At 44.8% G+C, this 15,201-nt stretch overlaps 1 protein-coding gene across 1 annotated transcript in view; it reads left to right on the top strand.

The window, feature by feature from the left end:
- Positions 1-15,201, top strand: part of VTA1 (vesicle trafficking 1) — a 281,215-nt gene that overhangs the window by 124,262 nt on the left and 141,752 nt on the right. Inside the window, exon 3 of the mRNA XM_040350905.1 lies at positions 11,522-11,649. Coding sequence (XP_040206839.1) covers positions 11,522-11,649 — 128 coding nt within the window. The remainder of the gene's footprint in view (positions 1-11,521; positions 11,650-15,201) is intronic.

Below are 15,201 nucleotides of genomic sequence, written 5' to 3'. Positions count from 1 at the left end.
CCATCTTTTCCGTAAGAAACCTCCTAAGTCGGGGTTGCTTCATGGCAACAATAGACTTACGAGATGCCTACTTACACATTCCCATTGCGGCCAGCTCCCAAAAGTTTTTGAGATTGGCTCTGAGGGAAGGAAAGAAAGTAGTTCACCTACAGTTCAGGGCTCTTCCCTTTGGCCTGTCGTCATCCCCAAGGGTATTTACAAAGGTGATGGCAGAAGCGCTGGCACCTCTTCGTCTAGAGGGGATCTCTGTGGTCCCTTATCTAGACGACCTGCTGTTTTTTGCCCAGTCCAGGGAGGGGCTTCAAAAGGATCTAGACAGGGCCCGGTCTCACTTGGAAGACATTGGGTGGATCCTGAATCTCCAAAAATCGAGCCTGATTCCGTCTCAACAGGTTCTATTTTTGGGCTTCCAGATAGATTCCGTGGAGCAGAAAGTTTTCCTCCCAGAAGAAAAGCAAAGAAAGGTGATAGAGATGGTTTCTCTTCTACAGGGCAGTCAGGAGATTTCCATCAGGAGGATTATGTCAGTCCTAGGAACCCTGACTTCGTCTATACCCGCAGTGCCCTGGGCCAGGACCCACTTCAGACCGCTTCAGGATTTTTTATTAAAGGTCTGGGACCGCGATCAGAAGTCCTTAGACTTACTGGTAAAAATTCCCACCAAGGTGAAAAGGAGCCTCTGGTGGTGGAGAGACCAGGAAAGACTGTCGGTGGGTCTGTTGTGGTCCTTCCCATCCCAAGTAAGGATAACGACAGACGCCAGCTCCTGGGGGTGGGGGGCCCACATGAACAGTCGTTGGACTCAGGGGTCATGGTCCGCAGGAGAGGCGAGGAATTCCTCAAATTGGAGGGAATTAAAGGCGGTAGAATTGGCTTTACTGGCCTTCGCTTCAGAAGTAGAAGGACAACATTTACAGGTCCTATCGGACAATGCCACAACAGTGGCCTATGTCAACAGACAAGGGGGCACCAGAAGCAAAGGGCTTCAGGTCTTAGCCGGAAAGATCCTAAGGTGGGCAGAGTCCCATACTCTATCCTTGTCCGCGGTCCATCTAAAGGGGACCCTGAATTGCGTGGCAGACTTCTTAAGCAGAAATTTGATTCGGGAGGCGGACTGGCAGTTGAACTCGGAAGTGTTCAATCTGATAACAGAAAAGTGGGGACAGCCAGCGATAGATTTGTTTGCGAATCAAGAGAATGCACAGATCTCTCAGTTCTTCTCCTTAGACAGGAGCAAGTCAGCTGCGGGGACGGACGCCCTAGCACACAGCTGGAATTTCCATCTTTGTTATGCTTTTCCCCCTTTCCAGCTCATTCCGCAGGTCATAGCAAAAATGAAGAGGGAAAATACTACAGTAATTCTGATCACCCCATTTTGGCCCAAAAGGCCTTGGTTTTCTGCCCTTCTACTGATGCAAATCAGACCGTTCTGGCATCTACCTCTGAGACACGACCTGCTTTTACAAGGTCCTCTGTTTCACCGAGACATAAAAAAACTAAGTCTTACGGCTTGGCTTCTGAGGAGCAACTCCTCAGGAGAAAAGGGTTTTCGGCCAGATTAATAGCAACTCTCCTGTCAAGTAGGAAACAGGTCACGAGGGCTATCTATTTCAAAGTCTGGAAGACTTTCAATACATGGTGCTCTGTATCAGGCAGATTTGTAGAAGAAACTTCCTCTATCTTGGAATTTCTTCAGGAAGGAGCCGACAAAGGGTTAGCGGTGAGCACCCTGAAGGTTCAAGTAGCCGCGCTGGGGGTATTCCTAGAAAGATCTGTTTCAGCAGATCCATTAGTAATAAGGTTCTTTAAAGCCCTGGTTAGGTCCAGACCGATAGTGGTAAAGGATTGTCCCGCATGGGATTTGCCAGTAGTCTTACAGGCCATGACCAAGGAACCTTTTGAACCTTTGAATATAGCGTCTCTTAAGTTATTAACGTTAAAAACCGTTTTTTTAGTGGCTGTCACTACAGCTCGCAGGATCAGCGAGTTACAAGCCTTGTCCGTCAGAGAACCTTTTTGTTTAATTTTTTCGGACAGAATTGTGTTAAAACCAGACCCAAGTTTTTTACCGAAAGTTGCTTCGTTCAAAAATCGGTCTCAAGAAATTATACTGCCTTCATTTTGCTCTAATCCAAAAGGAAGAAAGGAAGAATTCCATACCTTGGATGTCAAGAGAGCTGTTTTATGTTACTTGGAAACCACAAAAGCGTATAGACGTTCAGATGCCTTGTTTATTTTATTTTCCGGTGATAAAAAAGGAAAGCAGGCGTCAAAAGGAACCATTGCCAGATGGCTCAGGATGGCCATCTCAAATGCTTATTCAATCTCAGGTCAAGAATGTCCGGAGAATCTAAGAGCTCACTCTACTAGAGCAGCTGCGGTAAGTTGGGCAGAAAGAGCTGGTGCCACCCCCAAACAGATCTGCAGAGCAGCTACCTGGTCAAGCTTGTCTACCTTTGCCCGTCATTACAGACTTGATCTAATGACGGCAGATGATCAGGCGTTCGGGAGAAAAGTCTTACAGGCTGTGGTCCCACCCTAAGGGGGTAAGTCTCGACTGTCCTCTCAGGTGCTGTCCTGAAAGCCGTTTTGGGAAAATGCAAGTTAGGCTTACCGGTAACTTGTTTTCCAGTAGGCTTTCAGGACAGCAACAACCCGCCCTTGGTTTTTTCTTATGTAAAGATTCTGCTGTAATACTATGTAATAACTGTCACTTATGTGTTGCAGCCGGGGCTGGAGGTCTCTACAACCAACTGGAGAGTGGAAGGGGAGGCTTCCCTTTAAAGACTTGATTGGTGGAGGTGTTTCCTGTGGAGGAGGAGCCATGATATCTCTCAGGTGCTGTCCTGAAAGCCTACTGGAAAACAAGTTACCGGTAAGCCTAACTTGCATTTTTTTTTGTATTGCATTTTAGTGTAAATATGAGATCTGAGGTCTTTTTGACCCCAGATCTCATATTTAAGAGGACCTGTCATGCTTTTTTCTATTACAAGGGATGTTTACATTCCTTGTAATAGGAATAAAAGTGACCATTTAAAAAAAAAATAATTTAAATCAAGTACAATAAATAAGAAAACAAACAACATTTTTTTTTAAAGCGCCCCGTCCCGACGAGCTTGCACGCAGAAGCGAACGCATACGTGAGTAGCGCCCGTGTATGAAAACGGTGTTCAAACCGCACAAGTGAGGTATCGCCACAATCGTTGGAGCGAGGGCAATAATTCTAGCCCTAGACCTCCTCTGTAACTCAAAAGATGCAACCTGTATAATTTTTTAAACGTCGCCTATGGAGATTTTTTAAGGGTAAAAGTTTGACGCCATTCCACGAGCGGGCGCAATTTTGAAGCGTGACATGTTGGGTATCAATTTCATCAGTCTTGCCTACACACCATCAGTTAAAAATCTGATCGTGTCCAACGCGGTGACGTAAAACACAGCGACATGCAGAGAAAAATGAAGTTCAGTGATTCCGAGCATGCGTCGACTTGATTCTGAGCATGCGTGGATTTTTGACCGATGGATTTCCACACAGACCATCGTTTTTTAACCATCAGAAATTTTTAAAACCGGTTCTATTTTTTTCACCGATGGCCCTGTACACACGATCGGTTCGTCCGATGAAAACGGTCCATTGGACCATTTTCATCAGACGAACCGATCGTGTGTACAGGGCATTAGACTGAAAAACAGGCTCGGGGCTTAAGTGGTTAACACACTGCACTCTAAATACTGACCTCAGAATTCAAAATGGGCAGTTAACAATTAATCGCAATTGTCTGCTCTGTGCCAGTCTTTAGATTTAGGTTACTGTCCTTCAGGCTTTAGGGGGGCCAGACTGTGACTGGTAGGAGTATAAAATGCCCTGCCATCAGTGGGGAGTAAGCAATACCACACAATTGTTTTTTATGTTAGGAAAAGTGCCCCGTTATTAGTATCAGTTGGAGGAATAGTGTCCCTCTATTGGTGTTAGTGGCAGGAGTAGCACCCCCATTATTGGTGGGGGAATATCACCCCATTGTTGGTGTCAGTGGGAAAACGAGTGCCCAAAGGGCCAGATAATGGCGATCAAAGGGCCACATCCGGCCCCCAGGCCACAGTTTGGAGACCACTGGTCTAGACAGTTAAAGCGGTATTAAATCCAAAACCAGAAAATATAATATATTGTTGTTTACTTATGCCTACTAATTCTCGAATAATATGTTTTTATATTTTGCTATTTTTTTTTCCACAAAATGGAATTACCCCTTTAAAGTATATCTGAACACAAAAAAGAAAATGTAATATCTTATATTTCACCAGTGCTTTAGATGTGGTGACTGCATTAGTCTTCATTTATGAGGCTTTTTTACCTGATATTGCTGTCAGTGTAACATTGCCTGTCTTAAGGTGACAGCACTTACTGAGTATAATGTATATTTTGGAGGAGGAGTATTGTGAACCTAGGCTGCTCCCCTCATTTGAACTACAAACACCTTCCCCTCGCCTCCTCTTCATTACACAGAATGAGAGGGGTTTGTAGTTCACACAAGGTTAAAGCTGATAAGCGTGAATGGAAAATGTGTGTCGCTCAGGCTACAAGGGAAAGCAATCCTGTGTCCACCACTGTGAGTGCAGGCCAGGGAAAGAGCTTGTCACCAACTGTTGAGCAAAAGATGGATCCCATTAATGCAGACCCACTGGTATCAGAATGAATGGCAGTCTCAGCCTGGGCTCCTGCAAGGCCACACCCTCTGGGACTGCCATTCATTCCAATACCAGTGGGTCTGTATTGATGTGCAGCTTCATGGTATCCATCCTTTGCTCAAAAGCTGATAACGGTGTTTAAGATTTCAGTTCACAAGAATGTCCAAGGACTCCAGTTTTTTGCTGCCCAGATCATCGGGTATTTTCCTGTGCTTACTAATGCAGCTGCCTCATTTGAGGACTATTAAACTACAATATATTTTTGTTCTTGGGTTAGGTTAGGATATATAGCTATAACCTTGTCAGCATGATACATTTTCTGTGCAACTGAAACATTCTTTTTATCCCAAGTAAAAAATAACTTTTGTCTAGTATATTTTGGTGTAAATAGTGGGCTGTGTTCACGAAATACAGAATATATCAATAAACAGTCCATCAACTTTTATCACATATTCTAGGAAGTATGTAGGTTTTTCTGTCATTTAGACATTTTGGCCCCATGTGAGTTGGCTTGAAGTCATCTATAGTGTTACTTCTCCCTTGATACCAAGAGGTTCTTTAAAAAAAACACTTAGGCACCAGTTAATTCATGGTTTTCATTTTGAACTACTGACCACAATGACCACAGTGTTATAATACCAGGTAGCTTGGAGATGGCTCAGGTTCCGTTGCTATAAATATCTGTGTGTGTGTGTGTGTGTGTGTGTGTGTGTGTGTGTGTGTGTGTGTATATGTGTGTGTGTATATATGTATGTATGTATGTATGTATATATGTGTGTGTGTGTGTGTGTGTGTATATGTATGTATGTGTGTATGTATATGTGTGTGTGTGTGTATGTGTGTATATATATTGCAATAGTGTATAAGAAGGCCTAATATACACTGCCTAGAGCCACCTGGATATAAATACCTATGCAAAACCCAAGAGTAAAGAATAACAATATAAATATAAAATGATCTGCTAATTAAATAACAGACAACCTAAACGGAAGTAGCTGTTTAAAAAAGAAAACATATACAAAATAGCACTCTAACGCTTATTGATGAAAAAGGTAAGTCCATTCAATAAAATAAAGCACAAACAGCGCTAATCATTAGGTGGCGTAATCGCTACCACCATGAAATCCAAGGTAGATGTAGAACAGCAGATGAAAAATGTCCAAGAATGAGTATTTAAAAAGAAGAATGTAGCAGCGTGCACCTTCCATCAAAATCCTTTCAATCCACCACTTGTGAACAATCGCCCCGTCGGGGTTCAAACTCACCACAATGAAATAAATGATAAGCCTTTCAGTGAATCAAACTTCAGTGACCATGGACCTCTGCAGACAGCATCTATCAAGGAGCCACTTATGATAAGGAACCTCAGGTGAGACAAGTAAAAACAGAAGAAGCCACCCTAGCGTAATCCAGTTTTTAATTAGAATAAACCCTCAAGACCCCTCACATCAGACTCCCCTATACATTGAACGTACATTCAAATAAACAAAAATTAACATTTGGAAAGTCACCAGATCCATATGCGATCGGCGTCAGTATTTCCTGCTCACACCACCGATAGGATACCTGGCAGAAACTAAGCTTCCTAGTCCCGCTTCAGTGGAGCGCAGGAATCTTTTCAGCGTGTCGTGTAGCCAGCGCCCTGATTAGTTTCGTCATTTGCTGACTTCTATGGAGGGCGTGACGTATCCTGCCTGGTATCCTATCAGTGGTGTGAGCAGGAAAAAAATGAACCTTTACAACCCCTTTAACTGTAACTGGTTTTATTCATCTAGTTGTGCTGTGTGGCTTAGTAAATCTCTAGACTGGATGAAGAGTTCATCAAGAGCAGGGAAAGCGGCTTCTATATACTGTATATGCTTTTCATGTATGTATTTAGCTATTGACTGGAGTTCAGTTTTAGGTATACAGTATCTTGCAGTTTGACTTTTATACAGGCTGTGGTGCAAATGACAGATTTTCCTATTGGATGTCCACCTTTAAATGAGGTCTTTGCTAACAATTTTATTTTTTAACTGTTTTCTGTATACATGATGTTGGATTCATGCTTGTGCTTTAGCTTACAGCTGCTGTTAAGCATTAGACGTTTACCCTTTGGTGGAACTATCCCGTAGGCTAACTTGGACATCTCCCTGTGTATTTTGCCAGGAAAGGTGCCAGAGATTTTAATATAGTAAATGTCTAGTCTGCAAGATGAATTTTTGCATATGTACACTCGCTAAGAAAACACAAGCAATCCTAGGCTCAAAGCCCCCATTTAAACCCTCTTGGCAGTTTCAAAAGTGAAGGCCGGTAGGATGTGCGATAATCCTGTTTTTTGTTTTCTGCGAAATAACTGGAGAGCTCCTCTACAGTGAACAGTAAGTCTATTTATGTGCTCTAAGTCCACCTGTTGTAACTGGACCAGTGCTATTTGCTTTTTTATTATATTTTATTAGGAAACTTGAGGCCTCTTGTATTCTGAGACATCTTTTAAAAGAAACCTTTCAAATATTGAAACCACAGTCTGATTAATCTCTCTGCTCCTAAACCGGTTAGAGCAGTTCACCCATCGTTGTACTAATAAAAAAAAGCTCACTGACATTATGGGCAGTGCCATCTTAAGAGCATTATAGGCCCCCGGGCAATACAGTGCACTGGGGCCCTGTCTACACAATCACGCACGAGAATTTACTGACAAAAATTATGAAATTTACTGGCAGAACCAAATTTTTTTACCGGCACTGCAAAAAAAGTACCTAAAATTACAGTTTTACAAATGTCTTCATTGACATTGAAGGTTAGGTTACTATAACCCAGCCTACTCAGAGTTTCCTCTTACATCAGAGTCTGCAGGATTCCCCCTTACAGTGAAAGGGAACTCTTATGTAAAGGGGAACGCTGCAGATCATGATGTAATGGGGAACTCTGATGTGGAGGGGGGCTCTGGTGACCAGAGACCACCTTATATCAGAGTCCACTGCTTTCTCTTTACATCAGAGTTCCCACTTACATTAGGGTCCTAAGACTGATTTCCCCCTTGCACTGTAAGGGGGAATCCTGCAGACTCTGATGTAAAGGGGAACACCAGGAACTCTGATGTGTGGGGCACTCATGGTGACCAGAGACCACCTTCCGTAGAGTAAATACACTAAGGTAAAGGGGGGGGGGTCACTAATATTTTTGTATTCACTCCCCCCTTACATCAGCAACCACCTGCCCCTTAGACTGGCCTGGCGGTGCTATCACTGACCTCCTCTAAGGTGCACCATGCAAGGCTCAGTCAGATGGCTCCAGCTTGGCTGCTCTGGTTTTATCCTACAGTCTCCTCGTGTCTGACTTCTCCCATGACCCCCATCCTGGCGACGCTCCCACTCTTGACTCCTCTCCAGACTCTCCCTCAGAGACTGTAGACACGATACAGTTCTACAGTTCTGACCCGCCGCTCTCCACCATTTTTTACTGGGGTCACTGGGCAGCCGATGGGGGGGCCCCCCAAGCAAGTGGGGCCCCCGGGCAACTGCCCAGCGTGCCCAATGGAAAAGACAGCCCTGATTATGGGGCATATTAGGCAGTTTATCTGACATTCAATGCAGGTCATTGTAAAGGCAGAAGGTTTATTTACTGTAAAGTGGTTGTAAACCTCAAACATGAAATATGAACAAAGCACGACCCTCTATAGCACAGGTGTCAAACACAAGGCTTGCGGGCCAAATCTGGCCCTCCAGTTCATTTCATGTGGTCCTGCAGCTGCAGGAGAACACAAGGCCTCCTCTGATCCTTCTCCAGACCCTTACTTTCTGCTTCCAAGCAATGCATCCAGTTTCTTCCCAGCAGCAGCATAAGAAAAGGGGGGTGCACTGTTCTGTAAGGGAGAGTGGGGGACTCAACTTCTGATGGTGGGGTGGCTCTTGACATCTAATGTAAAGGGAGGGGATGCGCTGGACATCTAATCTTACAGATACAACCAGCCCTTTTTGAGGACAATCAAAATGCTGATGCGGCCCACAATGAAATTGAGTTTGACACCCTTGCTCTGTAGATTTTTTTTTTTAATTAAGAGCACCAAGTGTCTTTTCTGTCTGCTGCCTTATTCCTTTGATATCAGCATGAATCATTCTGACAAGTTTTCCCGACACCAGGAGTAAAAATGGTGACAGGGGAGTGACCTCCAACAAATTGACAGCCTGAGCACTTTTTCTGTGTGCTGTGTGGAGAGGGGTGTGTCCCTTCCCACCAATCAGCTCTCTGGAGAAGTCCAGCTTGAGTTTTTTAGACTGGGTCACAGGAGTGCAATTCGTTTTTCACTTCTGTGACCCGTTTTCGGCGGCGAGTAGTCTGAAGTCCGCTCTGTGCTGATGTCCCTGCAATCAGACGAGGCAGCGCGTCATCCCGACTTAACAAGTCTGGATCCGCCAGGTGCCTGGACTGAAGGCAGTCTCGGCGCTCCAATGAGCGTGACAGTCAGCAGCACTCCACAGTGCAGAGATGCCAGGGGACAGCTGCAGCATCAGTCTGATGCTGCATCCACCTAGGTAAGTATGAATATCCCCCCCCAAAAAAACGTACTTTAAAGGGGTTGTAAAGCTTTGTGGTTTTTCACCTTAATGCATCCTATGCATTAAGGTGAAAAAACACCCAACGCTTACAGGCCCCCAGCCCCCCCCCCCTCCTTTTACTTACCTAAGCCCTTGAAAGTCCAGCATCGAGAACGCAACAGCAATCTTTAAGTCTGACCACAGATTTTCTATTGGATTGAGGTCTGGGCTTTAACTAGGCCTTTCCAATACATTTACATGTTTCCCCTTAAACCACTCAAGGTTTGCTTTAGCAGTGTGTTTGGGGTCATTGTCCTGCTGGAAAGTGAACCTCCGTCCTAGCCTCAAATCACACACAGAGTGGTGCAGGTTTTGCTCAAGAATATCCCTGTATTTAGCACCATCCATCTTTCCCTCAACTCTGACCAGTTTCCCAGTCCTGACTGCTGAAATGGTTGGTGTTCTTTGGATGATGTGATGTGTAGGGCTTGCACCAGACTTAGGGCCCTTTCACACTAGTGCGTTTTTGCGGTAAAAATAGCGGTATTAAAACGCTCATAAAACGCTCCCCATGCCCTCTCTATTGAAATGAATTAAAAACTGCTGTAAAATCGCGGTAAAACACCGCGATTTTACCGCGTTTTTTGCGCGTTTTTAATTCATTTCAATGGAGAGGGGCATGGGGAGCGTTTTAATAGCGCTATTTTTACCGCGAAAATGCGGCAACAACGCACCAGTGTGAAAGGGCCCTTAGTGTTTTCTTTGATGGGCAAAAAGTTCAATTTTAGACCAGTGCACCTTCCTCCATACATTTTAGGAGTCTCCCACATGCCTTTTCGCAAACTCAAAACGTCCTATTTTGTTTTTTTGTTGAAAGTAATGGTTTTCTTCTGGCCACTCTGCCATAAAGCCCAACTCTATGGAGCGTATGGCCTATTGTCATTTTGTACAGATACTTCAGTCTCTAGTTACCTGCGGCCGTTTCTTGGGAGGTTTGCTGTTGTGCCATGTTTTTTCCATTTGGTTATGATGGATTTGATGGTGCTCCTAGGGATCATTAAAGATTTGTATATTTTTTTTATAACCTAACCCTGACTTGTACTTCTCAACAACATTGTCCTTTACTTGTTTGGAGAGTTCCTTGGTCTTCATGGCAGTGGTTTGGTTAGTGGTGCCTCTTGCTTAGGTGTTGAAGCCTCTGGGACAGATCATGTGACACTTAGATTGCACACAGGTGGACATCATTTCACTAAATATGTGACTTCTGAAGGTAATTTTTTGCACCAGAGCTTTTTATGGGCTTCATAACAAAGGGGCAGAGCATTTTTTGGGTTCTAAAAAACGGGCAAAAACATTTTTGAACATGCTCTATTTTTTAACGTTGTCGTTTTTTGGGTTGTAAAAAATGGTCGTGTGTGGGCTTTAACGACGTGAAAAACCAGCGCATGCTCAGAAGCAAGTTATGAGACGGGAGCGCTCGTTCTGGTAAAACTAGCGTTCGTAATGGAGTAAGCACATTCATCACGCTGTAACAGACAGAAAAGAGCGAATCGTCTTTTACTAACACAAAATCAGCTAAAGCAGCCCCAAGGGTGGCGCCATCCGCATGGAACTTCCCCTTTATAATGCCGTCGTACGTCACCGCGCTTTGCTAGAGCATTTTTTTTTCACAATCGTGTGTAGGCAAGGCCGTTTTAATGATCAAGTTGAAAAAAACTTTATTTTTCTAGAGCCTGAAAAACGTAATTTTTTAGAACCCGAAAAATGATCGTATGTACGCAGCATCAGACTATTGTGTTCTGATCCATCACATCACATATATAAGATTAAAAAAACATTGAACTAAAGGCTGTAATGTAACACAATAGGTAAGAAGGGGGGGTGAATACTTTTGCAAGGCACTGTACATCTACAAGAGAGCTTGCAAGATGGCAGGATCACCAGGTATGAGGGAAAGAAAGTATAAAAAGAAAACTAATACAGCCATCACATCTATGAAAGGGTAAGCTACAATATCACTTTTTTCTGGCCCTATAGTGTAATATTAACGATTAGCCATTTGATCCAAACTGAGAACATGGAAACTTTTTTTTTTTTTTTATTATTATTCTTGACAAGAGAGAATACTTTTTTTTTCCTTTTTAAAAAGTGTGATTTGATAATGCTGACATGTACCCTACGGATTCATGTGAATTATGAATTTTAATGATGGGTCAGGTCTTTGTATTTTATAGCATATTGAGTGTATTGTTATTTTATTATTATTTTCTTTATAAATCCAAATGATAAACAAATTAATGAGGGATGCTTTTTTCACACAGCTAAAGAAACAGCTTGGAGACTGCGAGTCCATAACTCAGGAGATCGTTGGCAGCGCTCACGTGGAGAATTATGCACTGAAAATGTTCCTGTATGCAGACAATGAAGACAGAGCTGGGAGGTTTCATAAGTATGTACATTCAATGTACATTCAATTTATAATCTTTGTACTTTTAAAAATAAAATAAAAGGTATTGTAGTGGTTTCTCTGGTAGTGGGTAAAGATGATGGATATTAAAGTGGTTGTAAACACTTTACAACCACTTGCACCTACAGGTTAGCCTTAATCTAGGCTTACCTGTAGGTTAAAGAAATATCTCCCAAACCTAAAATGTTTAGGAGATATTTGCAAAAAATTGCAGCACCGATGTCTACGACACATGCGCACTGAGCATGCCGCTACTAATGGCATGTTATAAAATGTTGTAAATAAGTACGTGTGATACATTTGCCTATATGTCTCAGTTTAATTCTCCCTGCTTGCCATTGTGATTACCATCCGGTTATTGAAGTGCTAATGTCCCCTCACTATTTCTAAAGGTTAATTGATCTATTGTGTTGTGTGAAGGAGATCTGTGTTTAAGTGGCTTGTGTTGATTGTGCTGATTGCTTCATTGTGAATTGTCTCTCTATATGCGGTGCCGAACCGGCTAGATACTGATCAGTTCAAAGAAATATCTTTATTTCAAAGGAGCTGTATTGAAGACCCCCCACTGTGTAAGAGGGGGGCGGAGATTTGTCATTGTAACCGTTTTGGAAATGACATATAAGCTGTGTGTGTTATAACATTAAACTCTGTGTTGTTCCAGCAGTAAGCTTGGCATGTGTGGCTTTCTGGGTGACTCCAGGGATATTCCTTCTCGTGGAATATTGGGGTGATTTTCGTTATGGGAAGAAGGGAATCTTTGACGGGGATATCATACCGATACCGTCACAATTGGTTGGTAGCAGTGGGATTTTTCCCTTCTATTCCCCTTCACACCCGGATTCCAAGCAGACACTGGAAGAACTACTGGAAGTTCGTGGAAGGATTGCTAGCAACAAAACCAAGCGGGTCATCATAGCAGAATCAATGGAGATAGACCAGGAGGACGGGATTGCAGCAACGCCAGCAGTACAAGAGATGGAGACACCAGTGATTCAGGAGGAGGAATCGCCAGCCAACAAGCTAATGAGAGAGAAGCTAGCGTGGTTCGGCCCGAACCCAACGGCAGATGTGGTGCTGAGAGTGATGGACCTGTTAGTAAACGCAGAGCTACAGAAGGCTAAACAAATAAGAGACGCAGAGCTACAGGAGGATAAACAAATAAGGGACGCAGAACTACAGTTAAAACTGGCAGCAGTCCAACAAGCAGCTGCACCTTCTCCGAACAGTGAGTACAGCACAGCAGACACAAGGAAGATTCCGTTTAGCGCTTTTAAAGCTTTTGATGAAAAGGACTGTGAAATTGATAACTACCTGACGGATTTTGAGCGACAATGTAACCTGCACCGAATAGCTAGAAGAGAGTGGGTTGCAATATTGTCAGGCAAACTGTCAGGCAAAGCTTCTGATGCTTTCCGGACCGTGCCAGATCAGGATATCCATAGCTACGCCAGGGTTAAAGAAGTGCTCCTGGCTCGTTATGCAGTAACCCCAGAGTCCCACCGACAGAAGTTCAGGGACTCACGCAAAACCACGAAAGACTCTTACGCGGAATGGTCATGCCAGTTGTCCCTGTCGGCCTCTAACTGGGTTAACAGCAGCCAGGCCACCACCGCAGAGGACATTTTGCAACTAATGCTCCTGGAGCAATTTTACAATCACATCCAGACGGACGTCAAGGATTGGGTGAGAGATCGCAGGCCCATGACTCTACCAGAGGCCGCGAAGTTGGCGGATGAATATGCGGATACTCGCAAGACAAACCAGGTCACACCACAGGTACAACCTCCACAACCAACGGCGCCCTCACACCCACCAGCCGCTAGATACCAACCGCCTAACAGACCGATGACATCTAGCCCTCGCTACCCACGCCAGGAGGACAACGAACAACGCTGCTTCCGGTGCAAACAGTTGGGTCACTTCAAGCAGAATTGCCCCATGAATGACAACACCAGGTCAAATTGGTCTCAACCTGGGTACCGCCCACCAGCAGCAGCCCATTGTGTAGACTCGGCTTGGGATCCCCAGGAGCTGGGTCAGGAAGAACCATTGGGCACCCCTTACGAAGCCCTCATGGTACAATCTGATATTACGGACAACAGGGAACACCATTGTCAGCTGGTCATGGGCGACAGCCATGAGCCGGAGGGGCCTTGGAGGGAGCTGGGCAGAAAGAGGCACCGCCAGCTACCCTCCAAGAAGAAGAGGTCCTGGAAGTCATATAACCAGCGGACCTGGGAGGAGAAGAAGCGACTGGAGGAGATGGAATCGCAGCGGGCGCCCCAGATGCGGGCCGAGATGTTCGCCAAGGGCCCACCGGTGGCCCCTTACACCACCACCCAGTTCCTGATGATGAAGGACCACGTGGAAAGCCTGCAGGACATGAGCAAGCAGGATCTGATCCGTGAGTACATAGAGCTGGAGGAGTGCATAAGCCGCATGGAGGAGGAGAACAACCACCTGAGGTCACAGCGGGCTGACCCCCCCAGGCTCCATGAACTGGAGATGGAGCTGGAGAAGCTCAAAGAGGAGAACCGGTGGCTGCGGAGGGAGCAGGGGGTGGCTGACCTTATGGGGCTCTGAGTCCCCTCCCCCCCCCCCCGGACTCTGAGCACCAGTGCTACAGCATTTCAACAAATATAACTTTTTCTTTTTATGAATCTCCTGTGACTGTCACTTCAGAGCCATAACCTGCCCCTCCCATAGCGGGACACCTAGATGGCGGCGCACAGACCCATTCGCCGTCTTCACACTGACTTCTGGTGACTTTGCAAATCGCACAAAGACTTGGGGACTGACCGGCGTGTGATCTGACGACCCGGTGGCATACCTGAGTCTGAAGCAGTTGCCAAGGGAGGTCAGTCATGCCAAATGGAGTTAACCTCGGACTAAAAGCTCTAAACCCGTCAACCCTACTGGACCAGGGAAGGTCCAACCGGGTTTTCCGGAGCAGGGAGAAAAAGGGGGGCCATTGTGATACATTTGCCTATATGTCTCAGTTTAATTCTCCCTGCTTGCCATTGTGATTACCATCCGGTTATTGAAGTGCTAATGTCCCCTCACTATTTCTAAAGGTTAATTGATCTATTGTGTTGTGTGAAGGAGATCTGTGTTTAAGTGGCTTGTGCTGATTGCTTCATTGTGAATTGTCTCTCTATATGCGGTGCCGAACCGGCTAGATACTGATTAGTTCAAAGAAATATCTTTATTTCAAAGGAGCTGTATTGAAGACCCCCCACTGTGTAAGAGGGGGGCGGAGATTTGTCATTGTAACAGTTTTGGAAATGACATATAAGCTGTGTGTGTTATAACATTAAACTCTGTGTTGTTCCAGCAGTAAGCTTGGCATGTGTGGCTTTCTGGGCGACTCCAGGGATATTCCTTCTCGTGGAATATTGGGGTGATTTTCGTTATGGGAAGAAGGGAACGTTGACGGGGATATCATACCAATACCGTCACAGTACGTTTTCTCCTTCACTGATGGGCACTGATAAGGCGGCACTGGCGGGCACTTATAAGGCAGCACCGATGAGG

The sequence above is a fragment of the Rana temporaria genome, chromosome 4, assembly GCF_905171775.1.
Source record: "Rana temporaria chromosome 4, aRanTem1.1, whole genome shotgun sequence".
NCBI lineage: Eukaryota > Metazoa > Chordata > Amphibia > Anura > Ranidae > Rana > Rana temporaria.
The sequence above is the reverse complement of the archived record's forward strand: the minus strand, read 5'-3'. Positions and strand labels throughout refer to the sequence as shown.